The 24,114-nt window shown below is 39.6% G+C and overlaps 5 protein-coding genes across 6 annotated transcripts; 4 read left to right on the top strand and 1 right to left on the bottom strand.

Moving 5' to 3' along the window:
• Nucleotides 1-2,747: 2,747 nt before the first annotated feature.
• Nucleotides 2,748-4,571, top strand: LOC145917722 (uncharacterized). Its single transcript, XM_083002992.1, has one exon. It carries the CDS (start codon nt 2,778-2,780, stop codon nt 4,218-4,220), a length of 1,443 nt encoding a protein of 480 aa, XP_082859118.1. The 5' UTR covers nt 2,748-2,777; the 3' UTR covers nt 4,221-4,571.
• Nucleotides 4,572-4,709: 138 nt separating this feature from the next.
• LOC145917721 (cysteine-rich protein 2-binding protein-like) lies at nt 4,710-12,150 on the top strand. Of its 2 annotated transcripts, none has more exons than XM_083002991.1 (15): nt 4,710-5,377; nt 6,124-6,238; nt 6,349-6,477; nt 6,544-6,716; nt 6,814-6,944; nt 7,088-7,195; nt 7,276-7,393; nt 7,524-7,632; nt 8,068-8,185; nt 8,321-8,503; nt 9,607-9,728; nt 10,151-10,237; nt 10,763-10,930; nt 11,446-11,578; nt 11,769-12,150. In XM_083002991.1, exons 1-15 carry the CDS (start codon nt 5,230-5,232, stop codon nt 11,940-11,942), a joined length of 2,016 nt encoding a protein of 671 aa, XP_082859117.1. In that variant the 5' UTR covers nt 4,710-5,229; the 3' UTR covers nt 11,943-12,150. The 2 variants fall into 2 exon arrangements, with proteins under 2 accessions (XP_082859117.1, XP_082859116.1); XM_083002990.1 differs by having other exon boundaries at nt 7,255-7,393.
• A 2,400-nt stretch (nt 12,151-14,550) lies between these two features.
• On the top strand, nt 14,551-17,518 carry LOC145906097 (uncharacterized). Its single transcript, XM_082993486.1, has 5 exons — nt 14,551-14,823; nt 15,119-15,266; nt 15,688-15,787; nt 15,861-16,124; nt 16,290-17,518. Exons 1-5 carry the CDS (start codon nt 14,566-14,568, stop codon nt 16,999-17,001), a joined length of 1,482 nt encoding a protein of 493 aa, XP_082849612.1. The 5' UTR covers nt 14,551-14,565; the 3' UTR covers nt 17,002-17,518.
• A 145-nt stretch (nt 17,519-17,663) lies between these two features.
• Nucleotides 17,664-20,323, top strand: LOC145916830 (uncharacterized). The gene is made up of 5 exons (XM_083002905.1): nt 17,664-18,062; nt 18,486-18,608; nt 18,694-18,924; nt 19,008-19,440; nt 19,505-20,323. Exons 1-5 carry the CDS (start codon nt 17,871-17,873, stop codon nt 19,801-19,803), a joined length of 1,278 nt encoding a protein of 425 aa, XP_082859031.1. The 5' UTR covers nt 17,664-17,870; the 3' UTR covers nt 19,804-20,323.
• Nucleotides 20,324-20,512: 189 nt separating this feature from the next.
• Nucleotides 20,513-23,404, bottom strand: LOC145916819 (serine hydroxymethyltransferase, cytosolic-like). The gene is made up of 9 exons (XM_083002898.1): nt 23,138-23,404; nt 22,941-23,086; nt 22,466-22,596; nt 22,156-22,271; nt 21,951-22,094; nt 21,628-21,838; nt 21,455-21,562; nt 21,203-21,384; nt 20,513-20,852 (listed from the first exon to the last, which is right to left on the bottom strand). Exons 1-9 carry the CDS (start codon nt 23,356-23,358, stop codon nt 20,678-20,680), a joined length of 1,434 nt encoding a protein of 477 aa, XP_082859024.1. The 5' UTR covers nt 23,359-23,404; the 3' UTR covers nt 20,513-20,677.
• Nucleotides 23,405-24,114: the final 710 nt, after the last annotated feature.

Here is a 24,114-nt window from a genome sequence, read left to right as displayed (position 1 = left end):
ATGTTGGACCACACGCTTTTTTTTATTGTCAACTACATTTGGCCAAAGTGTAATTGCGACTCAAATGTGGGGAAGTGCGAATTAAAACCCTGGTTTAAAAAGCCCGGCCCGCTGAGAAGGCAGGGTCGCAGGTTCACCGAGCAGGCGAGATGTGGTAAGAGTCGGTGCGGTGAACATAGGACCGATTTAGGTCAAGGCCGTCCAGGTCCCTGCCACCGAGTTCACGCTCCGGCAGAAGACGGAGCAACTTCCTGGAAAGTGGACTTTTCAATCCGTTTTGGATGGTATACGCTTTAATTCACACGTCAGTGCTAACAACCGCTATATCGAATTCGACGTTAAAAGTTTGAAAACTATCTTACTTGTAATGTTAGTTTACAAGCATCAAAAGTGGAGCATCGGCGTTGGCGGGCCGGGGCAAATGCAGAAATTTTCTCTTGAGGGGAGCGGTCATATCCAAATTTATTGTGACGAATAAAGTAAAGTAACTTTTATCTGTCACTGCGTTTTTTTTCATAACATAGGCCTAACATACATTTTAGGAGGGGGGGTGGCCATATTCGCCCTCTCCTGAAACCCGTCTCTGCAAGTTACCTTGGCACAAAATTACTGTTGTTTTTCTTCTGAAGGTGGTCGATCTCTGCCAACGTTGACATAAATATTTGTTTTCCTTTCAGATGGTATTTTCAGCTCCAAATAATCCGGCCCAGCCGGATCTGGAGAGTTATCAGTCAAATCCGGCTCGATAATTTGGATGCAACAAATTGCTAACTGCAATTTAAGCGTGCGTTTTAAGGACCTGGCAAAAACAACTGATACTTGGAAGTGTATGCTTGTTACGGTTAGCTTATCATGAGTTCGACAATCAAAGAGTGTGATGGCGTTTATAGATGCGCTAGTCAAAAGCAAGTCATTTGTGATATGGGTTAGCCTATGTCCTAAAACATCTTTATTGCGGTAGCCTTTTTGATTCATATTATTTATGGCACTTTTCATGACGGTACTTAGGCCTGGTCTACACTCACGCTTTGCGCCGGCGGAATCTTTGTTTGTTTCAATGTCCCGAGCGTACGCCCGCACGCCGGCGTATAATGAAACAAATAAAGAATCCGCTGGCGCAAAGCGTGAGTGTGGACCCGCGGCCTAATGTATTGATATTGTATATTTGCGTAGAAGGACATAGGCGTATCTTTTTTTACCCAGTGTAAAAATGGAAGTCGGCATGTATCGTTTTCCGCAGCAGGATTTTGAAAGCGAGTAACATCCAAATTTTGGTGTGTGTTTTATGCAGTAAACACTGGGACATTAACTATCCGGTAAATTTAAGTTCATTATCCTTTTATGATAATGGGGAATACGCTTATATGAAAGACGATACACTCGTATCAAAATTCAACTGTGGGTTAAATTTAAAAGTTGAAAAAATTTAAAATTTAAAAACGTAAAACTTAAGTAAAATAATTAAAATTGAGAATCGGCCGCAAATAAACGCCCCGCGTATGGGATTATAGACGCCATTTCTGAAAAGCAAACCTGCTTGCCGAGCGCGGGAATATCCTGCAGGACTGTTTTTTTTTATTGTTGTTTTTGGTTCAATTGTTTACGATATACCGAGTAAGTGTAAATTTAAAAAAAATTTAGATTAGCAACAGCATGATTTACCATCATTTCTGGTAAGCCATTAAAATGTGATAGCTTCACAGCAAATGCACCTTTAAATAGTCGGTTTAACTCGCGTCTCGCGTAGCTTCATCGTTTTTTCACTTCTTTTGTATTGTAGCGTTTTTTTATGGACATGCCTTTGTAGTTAAGAATCCATTTGGATAAAATGACATTTTGCAATGTACTGGCAAGGCAATCTATGCACAAAATATTTACCTAAAGCATTAACATATAAAAAATGTCAGTTTATCCACACATAATCTAATCTGTGCAATCAAACCCAAAAAATATGCGAAATATAAACTTTCGATTGGAAACTTTTGTTTTTTTTTACGTGGGGGATTTTGTATCGGTGATCATTAGTTGCGAAACGTTTTTTCGTATGTTAATGCATTAGCTACTTAATATTGCGCAGATTATCGGTAAACTTTCACAATAGTGTGCAGACTGCAGAGGAATTATCCTGCACGACATTTTTTCCAATCTGGGGGTTAGGCATAAGCCAGATTGGAAAGTTTGTTGTTTGCGTAGAGGATTTTTTCCAATCTGGGGCATAAGCAACCAGATATTGTATAACCATTCTATATTTTGGGAAAGTAATATTTTATAGTTGTAGTTATGAGTTAATTTGAATAGTTAATAGATGTGTATAACAAAAACAATTGTAATTAGTACATACCTATATAAAAATTATTTCAAAACAATAAAATTATTGCCAGAAGAACCGTATTGCAGGAATAGTACATAACATACCTATGTTTCAGGTGTAAGGGAAACCACGAATTATGTCACAACAAAGATAACAACACAATGTGATGTTATTGAACAAATTTATACGCGATCAAAAAAACGCACCTACCCCTGTTCTTTTAGCAGTTGATGCTATTTGGCACAATAGCAATTAAATAGCAACCCTATAGTTTTCCACTTATGCAACATGGTTTAATACATACTGAACAGAAACTTAATTTTTTGTGAATCTGCCCTGACATTTGTGGTGATGTAATTTGGGGGTTTCCCACAACATAGTTACATATGATTCTGCACTGGACCCAAAAAAGTATCTCTGCATTTGTCCTAGATACGTAGGTAATTAGGGCTCCTAATTTTTAAAAATGCCCAAGAAAGGTTCAAGTCGACCATCACAGTACAATGCCGGTGATTTAATATTTGCTAAGATGAAAGGATATCCACATTGGCCTGCTCGCATCGATGACCTTCCTGAGGGTGCAGTTAAACCTCCATCTAAAAAATATCCAATTTTCTTTTTTGGTACACATGAAACGGGATTTTTATCAGCAACTGAAATCTATCCATATGAAGAATACAAAGAGAAATTTGGCCAACCACGAACGAGGCCTTTCTACAATGCTGGCCTATGGGAAATAGAAAATGATCCAACTGTCAAATTTCGTGGACATAGTTCAAAGCTAGAAGAACTAGAGGAGGAAGAAGGTAGTGATGCAGCATCTGTGGAAGAATCACAAACTGAGAAAGCACCAACTGAAACACCTGCTCCACCATCAGAATCAGAAAGCAGTCCTGTAGAAGAAGATTATGATGAAGAAAGTTCACCTGAGGTTGACACCAGTGATGATGAAGACTTTGCCATGCAAAAGGATGGTGAAAAGGCTCCCAGGAAAGAGACTCCTTCATCCAATAATAATTCATCCCAGGAGGAAGTTGCACAACCACCTAAAAAAAAGCGCAAGAAGTCCCAGATAAAACATTCAGATAAACCCAAAGTAAAAAGAGCAAGGACACAAAAGAAAAAAGAGACGTCAAAACCTGTATCTGACTCCAGTGACCTTAGTAGTTCAGAAAGCGAAGAAGATGTTGTTTCGTCGTGGAAACAGAAGGATGCCAAAAGAAAGGAAAAACAGCAAATGGAAGCCAAGAAACGACTTGAAGAAGAAACCAGAAAAATGAAAGCCATAGAAAAAGAAGTAGACCGCCAGCAAAAGGATCTATCATCTATTTCACCTCCAACTAAGCGAGAAAAGAAAAAGTCTAAAGGTGAAACAAAACAAACCAAAGATAAAAAGAAGTCTAAAGAGGAAAAAAAGAAAAAGCAAGAAAGAAAACATGACCAACTGCCAAAAAAATCAGAAACCAAGAAACCACCAAAAAGCAAGAAACTGGAGCAAGAAAGTGATGATGAAGCTGATGGTTTTGTCATGGAAGCCACAGCAAGAAAGTCGACAGCAGATAAAACTAACACAGGTCTAAACCTGCTGCCCCAGCAGGAATTAGAGATGTATGAAAAAGTTTTAAAATCTGCATTGACTGTGGAAAATCCAGATGTTGACAAAGCATTATCAGTGCTTGATTTGATTGAACAGGTCCAAATAACAGCTGATCTACTAAAAAAGTGCCAATCATTAGTCACAACAGTCAAAAAGATTCGCCGCTACCGCGCAAGTCAAAAAATTATGGACAAATCTGATAAGGTGTACAATAGATTTAAGTTAATTTTTACAGGATTGGAAAATGGTGCTGCAGTAACAGCCGCAGCTGTTACCAAAACAGTCAAAGACAAGGATTCTAGTGACTCATGATACTGTTTCATATAAACACAGGAGTATACTTTTATAGTAGCAGCTCGACTAACATACATTCTTCATTCCATTTCTGTTTTAATTCAAGATTCTGAAGGTCTCTGTGTTTGTACCTTCCAAGTGCAAGGACATGTAAATACAACACAAGAGAGCTTTTGCAACAACACAGACTATATTAAGAGAAATTTTTCTCCTATGGGCAATCCTGCAACATAATTTGCATGCTACTTTTTTGTAACAAGTAAAATGCAAAAACATACAGGTGAAAGCATTACTTTTGGGTTGAACTGATGTGTAAATTGCTTGTACTTAAACTGTTTGTTTGTATGTCTTAAATTTGGGTTTTACAAAGTTTGTGTGGTTGAGTTTTTGGAACAGTAACTTGTTAGGTAGTTTTAAACAGCTTGAACAAAATATAATTCTTGTAAATTATTACCATAACAGCCAAGGCTGCGTCACAGGTGTCTCATGACCTAGGAGGTTCTGCAAAATAATTTTTAGTGCGTTCCATTTACACTGGGTTGTATTTTGTGTCTGCTGTAATTCGTTAAAATGCCGGTTGTCATTGGTTAATCTTAGTCCAGGTTTCACCTGTGGATGGGACAGATATGCCTTTTCCAAAAAAAAATAGGTTCAACTCCTCTTGGAATTTTTTTTTATTTTGCTGACACACAGATCGTCCACACGTCACCTGTTTTATCGCAAATTCACACTTTCACTCATGGGGACGAAACTGGAGCTTTATTCACTCGGAAATCATTGATGTGATTTACTAACTACAAATCTGCGACGCTACTTAAAAGTTGTGACCAGTTGACGGTGAACACTTGCCGAGTGGCAGCATGACAGTGATGTGGCCACTAGCGGCAATCTTGAGCAGTGAATATCAATGCAGTAGTAACTTGAATTGCTGGTTTGCACAGCGTTTGTCAGCAAGTATGTGACCGCTTTGTTTTATATCAGCTTTATTGTTCCGTTGTTATCGTGTTAGCCCGTTTAACTTGTATTAATGTCTGATCTGGAACAAGTGGATATTATATCTACTTCGGAAGATGATGTAAAGGCATCGATTTTGTCAAAATGTGCTTACTGCGATTGCCAGAAAGATGGGGTTCTTGCCTTTTATTGTGACAAATGCAGTCGTTGGATTCATGCAAGTAAGTTGATTCAAAAATAACAAAATAGCAGGATATTACCCATATCCTATAGATACAAAACGTTGTGACTAACAATATTACAATTAGAACTCTGGCAAAGAAATGTGAATAGATATCGTAGGCATGTAGAAATATATTAGTTTATGTAATATATATATATCCTGCAAAATATACATCAGCTGTAGCACTGTATTGGCCTCATGGAAAATCCACATGTGAAAAAATATACCAACAAATGTTTATGCATTGCATTAGGTAGGGTAGGGGTGCACAACTTAAAACTGTGATGCATGACCTATTTGTTGTACACTATCTATCGCATGCCAAACATTTGTATGACCTTTTTTTGATGATTTCTTTGATGTTGGTGAATCCAAACAATATACAATTGAGGACAACACTGATTTTCAACATTCTAGGTGAAAATCAGCCCTCGTGTCATTTTTAAACAACTGAGTCACATTTTGTGTAACAATATGACTCGTTTTGTAATAATAAGAATGTAATTTTGCGAGCCTGTTGCTGGTTAAGTACAATGCCCCAGTACTTCGAACAGTTTGGTGTTCCGCAATATTATTTTGATAAAAAAAGTGTTCCGTGGCTCAAAAAGGTTGAAAAATACTGCATTAAGGTGTCACTATTACCAACCAGTAAGTGATACCTAACTTGACGCAAAAGTGGGAAATTACAACTATAAACACATGGCCAAACGAAAAGTCTTGCAAGTAGTATAATTTCTGTTACAGGTTGTCTGCATTCTGGACCTCCATCATCGGTTTTAGGTGACAACTATTTTAACTTCAAGTGTGTTTCTTGCACTGAGGATGGAAAAGAAACATTTGAAAGAATGAAACTTACTTGGTAAGCATCAAGCAATAAACATATTATTGTTCCATGCCTTTGGTACAATTTTTTGACATCAATTTGGAACAATGATTGACATGAAATTGTCATTTTACACTTGGTTTTAGGGGTCAAGTTGTCATGTTGGCTTTGTACAATCTGTCACAGACCAGCTTGGGAAAGCAAGGCTATTTTAAATGGAAGGAAGATATCTGTGTGTTTATTGATAGTCATTGGGATGTTCTATTTGGAAACAGGTTTGGGCCAATTTATCAACAAAAGTGTGTACAAAAATGTGCACATGAATTTGTCCATTTTTTTAGTAAGAAGAAAAATCCTCAGTGGTCCTGCAGTGTTTGTAGTACTTTGTCTGCAGGGAACCCACATCGCTTTCAAAGTGGTTATGGTGTGTTTAAGGACGCAGGATGGTGGAGGTTGGCTGATCCAACGCACGCACCAGAATACAAGCCTGGAGCTCCAACAGTTTCAACACCAAGTAGTTAAAATTATATCACTGTTTTTTTAATGAAATTATAACATATTTATACCATCATGGAATATGTGGATCTCTAAAGCATGCATTGTTTTGTCAGGAGCAAAACCCAAGAAAACTTACTTTGGATCATCTTCTCGGTCAAGCTCAAGAAAAAGAGGCCATTGTGCATCTCCAAGACCTGCCCCTGATGCTAAGCAAAAGAAAACAACTGCCAGTAAACTTCAAAAGGTTATTTTTTGGGACTGCAACCTGATGTATACCAATCTATTTTTAATTCCAACACGAATTAGTGACTGGTTATATCTGTGGCTGCAGCGAATGATGTTATGATTCTGTATATCTTGCTGAAAAAGCTCTATTTGTTTTTGCAGGATAGCACGGCAGAAGATGCGAGTAATGCAAATTCACCAGCATCCAGTGGGACACTCCATGACTTGCCATCTGCACCCTCATCTCCAGCTAGTTCTATGTCCTCCTCTGTAAGTACAAACAAGGCTATTTTAGAAATAATTTTCAGCAATATATGTGATGTTGCCAGGACAACAAAGTTTCCACTAAGAAAGAAGCTAGAATAGACCCCATCTTGCCATTAGTGGCACTAAGTGATGATTCTGATGCAGAGGAGCTAATGGAAGATTGTATAAAGAATGAAAGCCAGGAACTTCCAGGGTTAAATGGTATTGCATAACTTACTTACTTTACAGTAATTTGAAAGTACTGAATGTAACCAATTTATGAAAGAATGTGACTTTCTTGGGTGCACGAATGTCATCAGTATTTGCCTGTTGAGAGTTCTTCAAACTTTAGGGTCCATTGATACAATGGAAGTCGAAGGAACATTAAAGTCGACAACAAAAGATGAAAAATTGACAAGGAAAGCAGATGGTGATAATGGTCAAGTAACATCAGATCATAAGTAAGTAGTTTTTTACACTTCCGTTAAGTTTTTGAAATTGTACTAACATTGTGTAAAGAAAACATTGCCATCGATTCCTATATCCTGCCTAATTTGCAAATTGCCACAAACTTTTTCAGTCAAGTTTGTTGTTTTTACATGAAGTCGTTTTTCTTATAAAACAAGAAGTTAAAACCAATATACTCACCTTGCGCTCCGATACAAATACGACTGACTATGAGCCACAGAAGGCGAGCAAATATTTTAAATTAAAAATATTTTAATTTCCAAAACGTTACAAATATCAATGATTGCTTTTCTAAAATTTGCCATAATTTCTACTTTAAGTCGTATTTTAGAGTTCGTTTGTCCCACATTTCTTGTAACGTCCGCTAGATGGCGGGGTTGTTCCACTATTTTGTCAACCAAAAAAAATGTAAAAAATATTTCTTTCAGGTTGAAGCCCATGAGTTTGTACGAAGAGCGGAAACTCTTGAAAAAACTTCTCACTCTTCCCGGGGTTGATAACGTGTTGGAAGGACGACGGTTGAGACGAAAGTTGCTGTTGCGCCAAGTACGGTTCATTCACTTAATACAACACAGCTGCATTTTGGCAGAAAACCCAAAACATTCAGCGATAAACAGCAAAATTTTAAGTGACATAATCCCGTTATTCTTGTCCAGACAAAGTTTTCTGTTTTTGTAACAGAAAAAACGCGAGCTTGGCCTTCCTGTGTTCGATTTTGATTCGTTGGTTCGTCGTCTCCACGCGAAAGAACAAGGTTTGCCGATTCCCGACGATGTAACCGCGCTACCCACACGTCAATCAACTGCTCTCTCGATGACTTCAACCGCACATTCCCACCACCACAGAATACTTGATCGCTTTCTGGTGAGAGCCGTCACAAAGTTTGTTTTATTATATTAAATTCATGGCTATCATTTTCCTCATCATTATATATCTAAATAATGTATGGTTTCAAACAAAAACTAGGCGGGATTAATGTTTTCTCTTTGCTGCTAATGTTTAAATTTCCAATTTGTTAACTGTGGTATAAAAATTGTTTTGTCACATTTTCTGTAACTATAAGAATGAACCTTGTGTTTTTAATTTTGTAAATGATGGGCATTGCAGTGTTCAAAACGTATGCTTAATTAGCGTATTAGCTTTGGCTTTACTATTCCGGGTACTTTGTTAAGCGTTTCGAATATCAATAACGATTAAGTTCAACGTGATATGGTTATTCACAAACTTTACAACAGTTAACCAGCGGTATGTTCACTTATCTCATTTCAAAAACAAGTTTTTATCAGTCAAAACCATCAGGACGGAAAGTCGTTCCCACCACTAGTTGCTTTTAAACTTGTTATGTGAACTGTAAAAGGCGTAAAGGCCCGTTTTGACACAAACACAGTTTGGCACGGCACAGCACACTCTGGTGGCACGCATGCTGTTTACACTACTGGAATTATTTCCCTGTTATGAACACGAAACCGAAGTGCAAGTGACAAGTTACGTTGATAATTTTTTAAAGATGTCAGTCTTGCCTTACATTTTTTGGCCCCGCCAGCGATATTATGGGTACAAATTAAAGTTGTTGCTATTGGCTGTACATATTCTTCAACAAAAAGACATGTACTGTTTTACATAATTTTTTACGACGCAAGGTAACACTACAGTATGTTGAACCGAACACCACTCAAAACAATCGCTCACATGTCAAACGCGGTCACATCAGACAACCACAACTAAAATAATATATGTCCTCTCCTTTTAAGCAGTCGCCTTGTACTTTCGCATCAATGAGTGCCGAAATGTGCCCAACTGTGCCCGAAATTTTGCTCGTCGAGCAAAAGCGAGCACATCCTAGCACAGACCGGCACATCCCATCCCAGCACAACTCAGCACGTGCGCCCAATAAAACAAATAAGGACTCGTCTGTAGTGTAAACGGGCCTTAAGGGAAAAACAGTTTGACGACAAAATATTTTGCAGACGGTTGAAGGGAAGCGGGTAGATGGTGAGGATGGGAGTCGGACGTTTCGTCAGAAATTGGTGGGATGTGAACAGAATACGACGGCTCACCTGCAGCTCATCGTCAGTCCCTACACACAACGGTAATAATGGTTCTGTGTCAACAATTAGAAAAGCTGCATAAAAATATCCTCATTTTATTATTTGGTTTCATATTTCTGTTGTCGTAAGGCAATCGGAAGTTCACCAGTTTGTTAAGGATGTGATTGTTTTGTCAATGTAACAACGAAAACGTTCTAAACCAAGTGCAAAACACGAACTTCCTCGTCAGTTTGTGATTCCGAAAATAGCAATTATTGTTGTTTGTTGATGCGCAAGAACTATTGCGTTTTGCTGAAGGGTCATATGCCGCAAATGGAGACATTTGCATGCAGCATGACTGATTACCAAGGAAGTTAACGACCAATTTCCGCACTATCTAAACTTCCTTGTTATCATAAAAAATTGCCAAATACAGCCTTGCCAATAATAAGTGACTTCATGGAAACCTAATCATATCTTCCAGTGTTTTGAAACCATTCATACGCCGGGATAGCGAAACTCAGCCACCTAAGTTGAAACTGTTGAAAGAAATTGTCGCACATGCTCACAGGTTTGTCTTTTCTATGCAGTTTCCAAACTTTACTTTATTGTCTCCTTTTTCGGTTGTTGTGCGAATATTTTAATAATTATTCTGGTCCATTCTTTTGATCTAGCCCGCCAGGGTTTGGTATAAATTAGTGTAGATGAAGAGCATCTGTTCATACTGCAGTTTATACACGTGTTTTGCTTTTCGGTTACAGCTAATAAACGTTAATTATTGTAAATAGGTTTGTTCATAAAGTGTAGTATAAACATCCTTTGCCCCTAATGCCCCCCCCCCCCCCATCCTGGAAAATTAGCCTGTTATTATTTCCGGTCCGTGAGTCAGAATTTTTGCCAGCCCCTGTTCTAAGCTGTGTCAAAAATTTTGCGATTGCGGAAAAAATTGCACAACGACCCCAAATGGGAGTTGCATTTAATCTTAAACCAAAAAAAATCTGTTGTGATTGTAATCAAGGTCTTGTGGAATACAAATGTTCCTGGTTTAACAATAGAGCATCAATGTGACATTTCAAATGTCGACATTTTACTGCAGACGCGATCCCTCGTGGATTCCAGAATCTTCCGCGCCAATCGATTATTGTTACGTCCGTCCAACCCACATACCAACGATCAATGCGATGTGCAGGCACTTCTTCTGGCCAGGGGTTGATCTTTCCGAAAGTCTGCAGTACCCTGATTTTAGTGTGGTCGCCCTTTACAAGTAAGTGTAAGCCGTTAGCACGCACACTGCGACACGCAGAGCAATCGTAGCTCGTTCTTCGCCCAAGCATCTCTAAGCAATGTGGGAACTATGGATTGTCGTACCTCAATCAGTGTCGTTTACAGTGATTTGCCGCCACGCAAATGTCAAGATAAGAGCTCCTTGGGCGTGCGATTTCACGCGCGCCAAGCCAAAAATAGCTCAATCTTGAGAAAATGTTCCCCAACGAGAACGCCAAACAGGCGCCACGCAGGGCGCAAATACTTAGCTGTGCGTCGTTGTTTCCGTACGTTGCGCCCGACGTTGGGCAAATCTCAAACGGTTCAGCTAATGATTAACGAAGACGTGCTGCTCAACAATGCAACTCTGTATTGTTAATACAAAGTAGTGTTGTTATATCTTTCGGCGTTAAGGCTAACGCAATTGTTCCACGTGATCGGTCGCATCCTCAATCGCTGCGACTTCCTTTCAGCTGGAAGTTTAACTTTAAGCGTTATTTTGTCGCTTCCTCACAGAAAACTTGTGATTGGTTTCGGCTTTCTGGTCCCGGACGTTTCCTTTAACGAAGTGTACATCTCTTTTCTCCTGGTGCATCCGGATTGGCAGAAGGCTGGCATCGGCACGTTCATGCTCTACCACCTAATGCAGGTTTGTTTTCTGTTTTGCATTTTCGCCCGTATGGCCGAACCACTTCCCCCGATGTTCGTTTACACTTAAGGTGTCTACGTGCCAACGTAATTGTGCGCTTAAAATAAATTGAAAATAAACCGCATGACGCCGTGGATTGTCTTCCGCTGCGCCAAAACCGCACCCTATGTCCCGTGTTTTTGTGGTTTAGACTTGCATGGGAAAGGACGTAACGCTACATGTTTCGGCGTCGAACCCAGCCATGTTGCTGTACCAAAGATTCGGCTTCAAACCAGAGCGTTTTGACTCCGATTTCTACGACAAATACCAACCACCCGACTCCACCGACTGCTCACACGCCTTTTTTATGCGGCTGCGACGGTGATGCATCAATAGCTTTAAAGGATGCGCTTCTTAGAGGCGCGCACGTCAATACTGCCCTTGTTGGTGTCGATAGCTGCATCATCATTCACTGCTTGCACATGCGGAAATTGCTGCAGAAAAAAGGTCTGGGGCAACTGCGTATGTTGGTAATGTGTTGATGGTGCAACTAGTCTGTATCTCGTGCAACAGGAAAGCAATAAAACCCAGATATAATGTGAAGAGTCGCGTGATTTGCAGTCGAAGGTACAGGTTAAAAGCTAGCAAAGTTTGTTGAGCAAAACTGCAGACTATACAACAGTTAAAGATTGAAAAAAATATTGTTTTCTTAATAAAATTAAAAACAACAGTTTTATCAGTTCAAAAATGTTAAAATTTTTGAGTATAAAGAGACTGGCCCATATTGTTATTGACACTGTCATGATAAAATAAGACGTTTCAAACTGATGATGACATAAGTTTTTGTCGAAACGTGTCGAAAACAATATGGGCCAGTCTCTTTATACTCAGAATTATGAGAAAACCCGTGAGTTGTGTTCCTTGTTAAAATTTTTGTTTTACAACAGTGTTGCTGAAAACTGGGTTCGCGCCTGTTTTTTTTTAATTTCGATATTGCAGCATGGCAATACCCGCCATTATTTTTATGTAAGGTGAACAAAACAGGTGTTGACGCATGAGAATTGAAATCAATTGTATTTCAAATTTATCTGACTAAGGAGACTTGTCAGGATACTTTTACTTTTACTGCAGTAACAAAAACTAATTAAACTTTGTGGCAATGTGTCTAGAAATTCCCGCACCCCGGGTTGTGGATAAAATGATCCCCCACATAAATTTGATTCCATCCCAATAGGATATTGCTTACGTGACGTAGAGCGCGTTTGCCTTTTCATACACTGTGAAAAACGTGTTTCGCCCGCGCCTACTTGATTTACAACGATTTTATCGGAATGCCGCAACAAAATAAACCGCACAGATTGCGTATTAGCGCATCTGTGCTAACCGCAAACATAATTATATTATCGTTTGGGATAATAATTGAGGTTCAATGAGACCCAATAGTTTGTAAATTATCGATGTTGGCCCTGTTGGACTTAGTTGACACCGACTGCCGTGCTGTTGTTTGTGATAAGTACGCTCATGCGTGGACATTTTGTGGTGCAACTATACATTGTACGTTCGATCTTGAGCGGAAATATGTGTGTTGCTGATTTTGCGCCACAGACTTATTTGTTACAGTTTAAATTAAAAAAGATTTATAATTTGACAAATAGTTGAATGTAAATGCGCGATAGCTTTGTGCATACAACAGTCGACGGCAACTGTATTGTCAGTGTGTTTTTGAGTCGATGGATGATGTACCAGGGTGGTCCGAACTCTAGCCTGCTAGCCTATGGGTCGCATGATGCCCGTGCCGTAAAAAAAATATTCCTAACTTTTTTTAAAAAAACGTCAGGTTTTTCAAAATGAGATTGAAATTTTTGAATAGCGTATGTTGTTTTGGCAAACTCCCTTGACCTGAACTTGTGCAATTATTCCAGCAAGCCTAATCCATGTACTTGGGGCCCACCAGCTTGTGCTGAAAAGATTTTGCGGCCCCGTCTAAAAAACTTGGACCACCGTGATCTACACATTCATGAGAAAGTGACGTAATGTTGGTGCCGTTGTAACATTTAAACTTGTGTTGACTGAATGGCAACAATTTACTCAAGAATCCAGCGATGGTAGGCTTGCCAAAATTGTTGTTGTTCAAGTATAAAAGCTCATCAACTTCCGCCTGGTCGCACGGACGTTGCGAAAACAAATCTACTCTCATGCACTCGGCGTTTGGAGAAAGTTGATCGGATAAATCCCAGATCAGGTCAAATACATATTTCGGATGTTGACAGTTGCTCCGGAAGCGACCACGTTAAATTCAGCCACGCGAACATTATCAACGCCCGCTCGATTCGTCGCCGGCGTGTGCCGTTCCCACATGATCTGGAAGTAATATAGCGCTGTTTTTCGCATTTGGACAATGCTAGCAAAAAGTGTTTCCTAATTGGGAGCCGCTTGGCGGTGTTGTTTCCAACTTAACAGCCCGCACTGTGACACCGAGACACTGTTTGTAACATGGAAGGGGCTGATACGACTTTCACACATCTTGGTAGCAAGGAGGGAGTGCGTCGGCGCTGTACATTGAGTTTTGATAGCAGCGATGTGTGAGGTCGAATCAATCGCTGATCGTCGGGTGTTTGTAGAAACGCGCCAACCACTTCCGCAGCACATGCATAGTTTACTGTTTTCCAACGGTTGGGAGTTTGGGTGGCAGAAGCCGAGTGCTTATCAGCCATAGTGACGTGTACTGGTCATAGAAAGTTGTTGCGTCATAGAAAGTATTTTGTTCACAGTTACAAGCAGAACAAATAACATGCAGATCAGATGCAGTTATCATCAGTGAGATAGAAGAGAGCAGTTCTTAAAATGTTAAACCTTACGATTTACATTCAGTGTTATTCTCCTTTGGAGGGATCGGCACAAGATAAAATAATCTAAATTAAAAGGAGACTTCTCTCAGAAAATACTCGTGTTGCTAATACTGACAATAACAAAATACTTTTTATCGTAGAAAATTGCATTGTGTTACCATGTTGTACAATATTTCTGCGACCACTTTGTCTGCCCAAGCTGCAAATGACACAAGTGATGTGCGGTGTGTTAGCCGACAAAAACCAGCGTTTTTGGTCTTCTGCTTGTTGCCGTCGTTGGCCATCTTGATCAACGTGGTCGTGCTTGTCGCTGTACTTCGTCGGGCGCGTAAACTAGTGAGACAAAGTCACGTTTATGCCCATGTCAGTTCAACCCTAATCGCCAATGTCTTGTTTTCGGTTCTGGCTTTGATACAGGTTGGTTTATTCCCAAGCTAACACTTTTATTATTTTTTGTGGTTTTTTACCACGCTTTATGAAGTAGGCTGTGGTAAGGTGCTTGTAGAGCAGATGCAAGCAATAGCTATACGGACTAATGGGAAGTAATTTTATAGATCTTATAAGACCGAATATTTACGATTGTTGGTTATTTATATTTTTAATAACCTATATGGGACCTTCAAGAGTCGTACAACAACGCGGACCGCTGGTTGCCCATATCTGGTTTAGAGTTTGTTTTTGGGGTACTTCATCCACGAAATTTTATATTTAGTTGCTCAGCCTATATTTTCACTTCGGCGGGCTTCCGAACGACCCAGACCCTGGACGCCGCGGTCTCATCCAGGAAGGCTCAACAAGATGGTGGGCTTTCCGAAAATCTTTTCTGTGCGGCATGTTTGTCATCATGTGCGGAAATATCGGTACGGCAACCTTTCAATAGCCATTGAAAAGGCAATCGTTGTTTCAAACAACATGGAAAAGAAAAGATATCGTGAGAAACCTGTCAAGAATTTTGACGAGACGATTAACCTCAGTTAATTACAAAACAATAGTTCCCGTCCGTAGGAGTGTTTTCTGTAGTTCAACGTTTAATCAGTTTTTTATTAAGCCTATAAAAAAACTGATTAAAAGTACAACCATTTAAAGGCATGTATCTCATTCAAACATATTGTAACAAATAAAAATATATTTATCCGAGTATACTATTTCTACATTTGTTTAATTAAAGCACACCATCTTCGAATTCAACTGACAAAAACTGAACGCACATTCAAATCAAAATATAACAATAGAAATTCTATGATCCTTCCGCTCATGAATGTAAATCAAATATGTGTGTAGGACTCCTTATCGACTGCATTCGCCACAGTACTTGTTCCACTTTACGTTCTGCCGCTGGTTGCCGCACACATACAAATCAAACCAGCAGATGGAAGAAGAAGTAAGACAAATCCGTTCCCTTTTAACTGCCAGTGCGAAAAGCTAATTTTGCAATGTGTGATGTTTTTTAATAGGCTGCTGACGCGTCGTCAACGTTCTTACGTCACAATATCAGCCCTTTGGATTGTTCCCATTATTTACGTTATAATTCCCATTTTTGGGTGGAGTTGCCGTGAAGTGTGTCGTTGTTTGAGCCAGTGCTTTCCAGCAAGCCATCACTATCTTCCCCAAGATCACAAATGTTCCCGGGCTCTACCACCATTGGCAAATTCCTGGTTGGGCGGAGTCGTAATATCTTGGGCCACCTGTCTGATTGCCACTATCTTTTTTCTCAGAAGGTAAAATGGAAGGGTATCGTGTTTCTTGTTGCAATTTGTAACTTAAACCGGACCTCAATTATTCTAAAACGCATATAACTGACACTTTGATAAGCCAGTAACGTTAACATTTTCTGTCATCCACTTGTAAGGGTTTTTTTATGAAAAAGTTCTTTATCTTTGTAGATCCCTTCGACAAGTGACAAAAATGTGGGCGAAATGCAGTGCCATATCAAGCGTGAGACGCAAAAGCCAACAAAACGAGTTGGAAGGCGGTCAACGCGGTGGTGAAAAAAAGTACAGTATGACGCCTATCAAAGAGGACGAGAGTGGTCTGCAGATAAGCGACGACTTGGGAAAAGACGATGTGTTCTCCAGCGAACACAACTCGGATGGCAAAGGTAAAGATGTTGACCTTTTGGACTCCGGCAAGTTGCTTGTCAGGGGCGCCGATGAGAAGAGGCAAGACAGCGACAAATCACGCGACAGCGGTGTGGTCACCGACCGGCAGTACTTCTGCGTGGGAAGCTGCAGCAGCGTGTCGCGTAATCAGCGAACATCCGAAACCTCCATGGGTTCCCTCGCAAAGCTAAAGGGACATGGGCCTCATCGCCGCATGATGGAGCACCTGCGCTCCACTCGCTCGTCGTCTTTCAGTCTGCGTTATGTCATTTGGCTCACCATCTTCTTTGCTCTGTGCACTGCCCCAGCCATGATTATTCTCACCGTTGACATGCTGTACGCGGACCTCGTGTTAAACATGGTGGCCCTAAACATTTGCCTTCTCTGCCCGTTTGTGTATTGCTATATTTGTCCGTTCATCTTGGTGAAATGCCTTCCCGGTGTTAAGACTTCTCTCTCTGCGCTAATCCTAAGCGTTTATTCCACCACTGATTAATTGAATCTGTAGTCAGCACACTTATATAAGACCAGGGACAAGTTAAAAAAGGAAGCGGTATTTCCTCTGGTATGTAATGTGTAGTTATTCACTGAACCAAAAGTTCAATGTTCATAGTTTGTTGAGGCTCACTTTCCATATTGCAGCCATCGTATTTCCGCCCGTATCTTGTTCCACATGGCGACACCAACTGTACAGAATTGTGTAAATATGTTTCAATTAATTTCTACATCACTAAATTCAGGCTAATACCAAAAGCATTAAATATTAATAGGATTTCCAAAAAGCGACCCTTTGTTGTGTGAAGAATAAATAATTTACAAACTGTCGCTCTCAGAAATAAGCTCCTTCGCACAAATAATATTTGCAATTTCATTCAGATCAAAATGACTTTTTGTTCTCTAATCGCACTTTAGCCTGCCCCTTCACACACACTTTTCTTAAGTCCATTGTTGCCTTTCTGAGTCGATTGTTTGTTTAAGTGAGCTTAAGTTTTCTCCATCTAATAAAAGTTAAACGCGCACACGTGTGGCCTTTGTCCAGGTGCCCAGCAAAATATTGACAAAAATACATAAGCCCTCGGTAGGCACATTGGAGCAGGTACGCACAATACGACAAGGAAGAATTAACAATTTTTTGCTGCGCCAAAGTAATTTCATCTGCTCGAAGTGGCGTGGTTGTGCGAGTTGTTGTCAAACCGGAATCTTTAGCCTTTAAACATAAAACTGCTCGAGTATAGAGAAGGATTTGACCGGATCTTGAGCCAACGTGCACTGAATCACAGACCACCACCGGGGCATTGTGTATTTAGCCTTCAAACCAAAAACAGATGGTCGCTGTTCTCATTCGGTCGGTTTTTGAGCAACAAAATGAGAGGCACAACTTCGACCATGGGTCTTCATTTTGCTGTCCGGAATAAATTACTGCCAGAAATTCGCGATCTGGTTGAAAATGGAGTTAACCCAAATGTATGTGATGAAGATCAAGTGACACCACTCATGCTGTGTTGTTTGGAGGACGATGAAGTGTGGGGAGCTGGCGTGGTTCGAATGTTATTACAGGTGCCAAGTATATACCTAAGTAATGTGAAGCTATGTATCTATGAAAAAAATCTGTTATGCAAGAATTTTTATGTTTTTATTTTGTTTGTATTGTTCTTGTAATGGGTGGATTCGTAAAAGTTGTCATAAATTCTGCATGCGGTTTTGAGCATCCATGGCCATTTTATAGCATATAGCTTGTGTGGTTGTTTCTATTCTTTAGAATCGAAATCTATAGATTTGACATCTAAAGATCTGACGAAATATTTAGGAAAACATTATTATTCACTTAAATATAAATTACTCGCGTAATATGCACAGCTTGCGTAATATCTGCGTGGCTACTTGAAATTTTGTTTACCTAAAATTTAGGAAATGTTGACATATCCTTTTGCGTTGGGTAAAAAAGTAACGCTGCTTCCAGTAAAACGTAAAATCTTTTAGGCTGGAGCACAAGTTGGGCGCGTGGATAAGAACGGGAGAAACGCATTGATGCTTTGTGTGCTGTTCAGGCGCCCTTATCTCACCGAGTTGCTGTTAAAAGCCGTGGACTTCGATCTTGAAAAGGTACTGTATATATATTATGAAAGTTACATTTCTATGGGCGAGCACAAAGCCCATAAAATGTCAACCAACCAAGCTAATTTATCAGGGCGACTTATCTGGAAACACAATTTTACATTATGCTGTTCTTGGTGGTGACACGGATATTGTAAAAGGCGTCTTGGGCGCCCACGTGCGTCAAAAGATTCGAATTCGTTCAAGAAACAAACATGGCCACACCGCTATGAGCTTAGCCTTGAATATGAAAAGGTTGAGTGAAGTTGTTCAAGTATTTCGTGCAACGGAGTTGGAGTGCACTCAAAAAGATTTTGTGGTTCAGGTATGTATTTTAACATTAGATGTATGACGGTTTTCATGGTACAAGTATAGCTCTTGAATCGACTCGTTGCCTTTATTTCACAGATTCCAAAGAAAATCCTGTCTCAACCCTGGGATAATGATATGCAATGGATAAAACACCCAGACTTGCTTCGTAAACACATGACGAAAGAAATTTTGGACCAGGCGAAAGTCCATCGCATACGTCCTATACGCAAATATCAGTTTCAACAGTCTCCAGCACGTACAAAAAAATATAACAACGTTAAACTTAAAACTTACGTTCAACTTACACCCTCTCTGTCAAAACAACGAAAATCCGCCGTTAGCACTCCAAATGAAAACAAAATAGACTCTTGGCGGTCATTCGTCCCAGACCACCTTCTCATTCTTAAAGAACAACAGTCTGTTTCTTATCGGCCACCAGCTGTTCCAGTCACACAATCGTACAATGACATATTCGATTTGCTAGTGGCGGAGGAAACAGGTCAAACGGAGTCTGAGGATAGTGTTTCGGGTAACCAAACAACCAATTTAAGTAGAACATGCTAAACAAAAGAGCTTTGTTTGATTTGTTTCAGATAAAATGTCACCGACATCCAATCCTGCTGCGGGTACAGGTCGACGAAAAAGCATAATTAAAAGTTCTACAGCAGATCAAGCGAACATCTTGACCAGAAGCCGATCCAAATCCGACGTGTACGATGCGTTTGCATTTCAAGGGACACAAGGAGACGGAAAGCGAAAAGTTCGTCGGTCTTCAGTACATCAGGTTGCAAATCAAGCCTTAATGGAAAGAAGAAAATCTCTTGCACGGATTTCCAATGAGCGATTGTCCCCAGTGGAAGAAAATTTACGCACAAGAAATCCAAATTCCTGAATGCGGAATGAAACATATATTTCTCTGCACAACGCAAAGTTTTTGGGGCAACCATCCGGTAAATTTAGGTTTATTACCCGACCGGGTCCTGCGCTGCTGCGCAGAACATCAATTTTATAGTCCAAGTCGCTATTTCTATCGGAAGTATGACCTCACAGTAGTCTATTATTTTGACACAGATAGCCTAACAACGAAATTGTTTGTGTGCTTAGTTTGGCAGGAGATTTCTTCAACGTTAGGTTCCTTTTTTGTAACAGAAAAGAACAGTTTGGTCAAGGCAAAGCTGCAATGCTTGGGACTTTGCACCGAGTAATTCGATAATGTCTGTTTGTTGAACACTTCGGTAAAATGAGCGAGGTTTTTTTTCTTAATTTCGAGATTGTCCCCAAATAATTTACATTCATCTCCGCCACTGCTTATCTTTACCAGTTGTCGAATACGATAGTTTTCAATGTAAGTTGTATCTTAACACTGAAGATGTAACAACTATATGTTGTGCACAATTGTATAGATAGGTGATACAAGCCTGACTCATAAATCATTTTGGTTGCGGTAAGGGAGATATGTCGTTTCCTTAAGCAGATCCGGTTTTGTGTCTTACTCCTGCAGCCTTTTTCACCAAATGAAAACATTGAATAAAGCAAATTGAATCTATTTTAGTGACCTAGGTAACACCAAAAGGCACCATATGCACATAGAAATAGTTGAACATCAACAGAAGTTTGCATTTGAAAAGTGAAATAACACCATAACAAGGAAAGAACTAAACCACAAAAGCACATCATAGCAAATGAACACTTGAACAACACATAATGCAGAAAACATCCAGGAAAGCTCACTATTATTTTAATTTAAACACAATTGTATCAGCAAACTACAAGTATTGCAAGCCAGGAATGCTAAACCTTCTTGCAAACGCAGTAACCTCACTTTTTATACCAATAATTTTTTGTTGCACATCTGGATCTTCATATAGCTTTGTTTTGAAATCTCTAAATGTTGCTTTAGGTGACAGCGATTTTTGTATGTCCACAGCCAGTTGTACACCCCTATTTACAAATAAATAATTATATTTTTTATGCCTAACCTATCATGTATACAAGCATATCAGTTTAGTACATGTATAAGTCTACTCTGTATCAGTTTTGTGCATATTGAGCAACTTGGTACAAATACACAAATTACAACTATCATGACCTGTACTCAGTTTGTGCAGCATCAGCACAACATGATTGGTTGGGTGTGGCCAACTATTACCCAATAACAATTCAGTCTGCAGGGCAACAATATTGACTTACAGTACACACTTAACTTATTTGTTTGCCATACACTCATAAGTCGTATTCCCTTTGAGAAAAATGTGCATACACCTCAAAATACATGAGAACATGCAACTCACCTGTCAATAAACTCAGCAACCTTTTGAAAATGATTTTCGTTCATGCCCCTTGAAGTTAATGCTGGTGATCCTAATCGCAAACCACTTGGACGAAGAGCAGACTTGTCACCAGGACATGTGTTTTTGTTACAAGCAACACCAATTAATTCCAACACCTTATCAGTGCGATTGCCATCTGTCCCCTTCAAACCAGAAACAAAGACAAAATGTTGTTTTATCTTCACCATTGTGATGACAAAAAGAGATTTAAACCTTGTCGGTCAAATTAACAAGTAGTAGGTGAGTATCTGTGCCACCAGAAACCACTAAGTAACCCATTTTAGTTAAGGATTTTGCCAGTTCCTGGGCATTTTTTATAACCTGAAAATATACAAGGAACTTCAGCCTGATCAAAGTTTAAAGGCTGCTGATCTAAAGATGGTTACCTGCTTTTGATATTGCACAAATTGTGGGGTTGCGGCTTGGTATAGTGCAACAGCAACACCAGCAATTGCATGGTTGTGAGGACCTCCTTGCAGTCCAGGAAACACAGCTTCATTAATAGGTTTTTCCAAATTATACATGACAGCTGGTTTAGTGTTAGTTGCAGGAAACCGCACTCCACGTCGATAAAAAATAATTCCTGCTCGTGGCCCTCTAATAAAAGATCCATTACACTTACTATAAAACTCTCCTAAGGTTCACATGAAAAAACTACTCAAATTTTACCAGAGTAAATGCTATACAAGTAATGATAGAAATGCATTACCTTAAAGTTTTGTGTGTGGTGCTTGTGACAATATCGCAGTAATCAAATGGAGATGGAACCACACCAGCAGCAACAAGACCACTTACATGGGCCATATCTGCCATTAGGTAAGCTTGATTCTCTGTAGCAATACGCTTAAACTTCCTACAAAAACAGAATTAAAAAAAATAAATTTTTTGAGATGTTGGTACTTGGTCTTGCTTACTCATAATCTAGAAGTCTTGAATAACAGCTCATTCCAGCAATTATCATTTTTGGCTTGAAAAGGCGAGCATTCACAGCAAGCTGCTCATAATCAATCAAACCCGTCTCAGGTATCACCTACAAAACCATTCATAAATATTATGCACACCACTGTGTCTGAAATCCAATTTCAACTACCGGTAATTTAATTCAAAACAAATTGTGGTCTATATTCAGTTTAGGTACTAATGAAACCATAATGTACATATGTTTTACTAATCTGTCCATTAGTTTCATTTTGTTTACAATGAAAGGATAGTGTGCAAGTATACTTTATATGGCATTGATTCAAAAAAGATGGAAGTGGCAGATATCTTCTTTTTTTCTGTCATGAATCCATGTGTCAAGTGTCCACCATCTGGCAGGTCTAATCCCATAATGCGACCATGTGGTTCAACTATTGCTACAAAATGTATGTATTAGGAAAAAGCTATGCATCAAGTGTGAAATATCCATTCCTGGCAGGGTTTTCATCGGCGTAGACAAAGAAAATCACTTTAACATAATATTTTTCAAGACTGTGCTGGCAAAATTCTTAGAAATACGCATAGTTTGGCAACCCTGGCTATAGGCCAGAGAAAAATGTTATGAGCAAAATTTGGACTATGTAACATTTTTTAGGTAAAAGTTCATCACAATCAAAAATGTTATTTTTCCACTAGAAAATTGTCAATTCATGGAAGTGCGGAATTTCCTAAAATAAACATGTGCCACTTACATGGAGTAAACAAAATGTCTTATTCATACCAGTGTAAACAGCAAAGTTTGCTGGTGAGCCTGAATATGGTTGCACATTCACTCCCCACTCTTCAGGAGAAAGCTTAAACAAAGTGAGTGCTCTTTTCTGACATAATCGTTCCAGTTCGTCGATGTTTTCAGTTCCCCCATAATATCTAACATTGCAATTGTTAAGTTCAATTTAGCAAAAGTTTATCAGTACAAACCTTACACCCGGATAGCCCTCAGAGTATTTGTTGTTTAAACAAGAACCGAGAGCTTGCAAAACAGCGGCGCTTGCAAAATTTTCTGATGCAATAAGTTCCAGGCCGTCCCTTTGTCTTTCTTTTTCCTGGCGAATGATTCTGTGAACGTCAGGGTCGTTTGTCTCTAACGACTCCTCAAGCCAGTCCGAAACTCCATTACAAATGGATGTTTTTGTGTCCATACTGAAAACTTAGGCTTTCGCGACAGCTAGCAACCACGCACGAGGACAAAACTGAATGAGAACTACTGCCTGTGAACTCACTCTTTTGTACTTGAGCATGCTTACTCATCTGTAACGACCAAAACAACGTGCTGTTTCGTTGGACGCATGGTCAACAGAGCGCGACATAACACTGCTGTGTGTGCTCGTTCTTATCTTCCGTAGTTCTGTTGGGTATTGATGGCAGTGTGCGATTAATGCAATTCCAAAACTGGGGTCCGCGATTCAAATGGGTTGCTACAAAAAAGTTTGGGAAACCCTCGACTACATGAAGTGTGTAGTTGCACTTTAAAATTCCAATGTAGGTATTGTCCGTACCAAATACCATGTCGCGAGTTTTGTCCATGTATTTGGGCCATGTGACCAAATATGGAAGTGACGCAAATGACGCAGGCCGAGTACTTGGCCAAAACGGCTGAATTTTTGGGCAACCAAATAGGTGGTCAAGTCATTTTTGGGCCATGTAATAACTACAGCAGGGTTTGGTAGCTTTTTGCGCTGTATACAGCAGTTTTTTTAATTAATTTAATGCGCATAATCACTGTGTTTAAATGAATGTCCTCAGTTACTCACAGCCTCCGTAAATCACCTTTATTGTGATTATATTTCTTTTTTGATGGGTAGCAAGGGGCATTTTATTACTGTGCAAGTGGATTATATATGCCTTTCTCATCCTTTTATGCATGGATGTTATGTTGAACTTTTGAAATGTAACCT

Source organism: Ascidia mentula, chromosome 1 (assembly GCF_947561715.1).
Source record: "Ascidia mentula chromosome 1, kaAscMent1.1, whole genome shotgun sequence".
Taxonomy (NCBI): Eukaryota; Metazoa; Chordata; class Ascidiacea; order Phlebobranchia; family Ascidiidae; genus Ascidia; species Ascidia mentula.
Note: the sequence above shows the minus strand (reverse complement) of the source record. Positions and strands in the feature narration are given on the sequence as shown.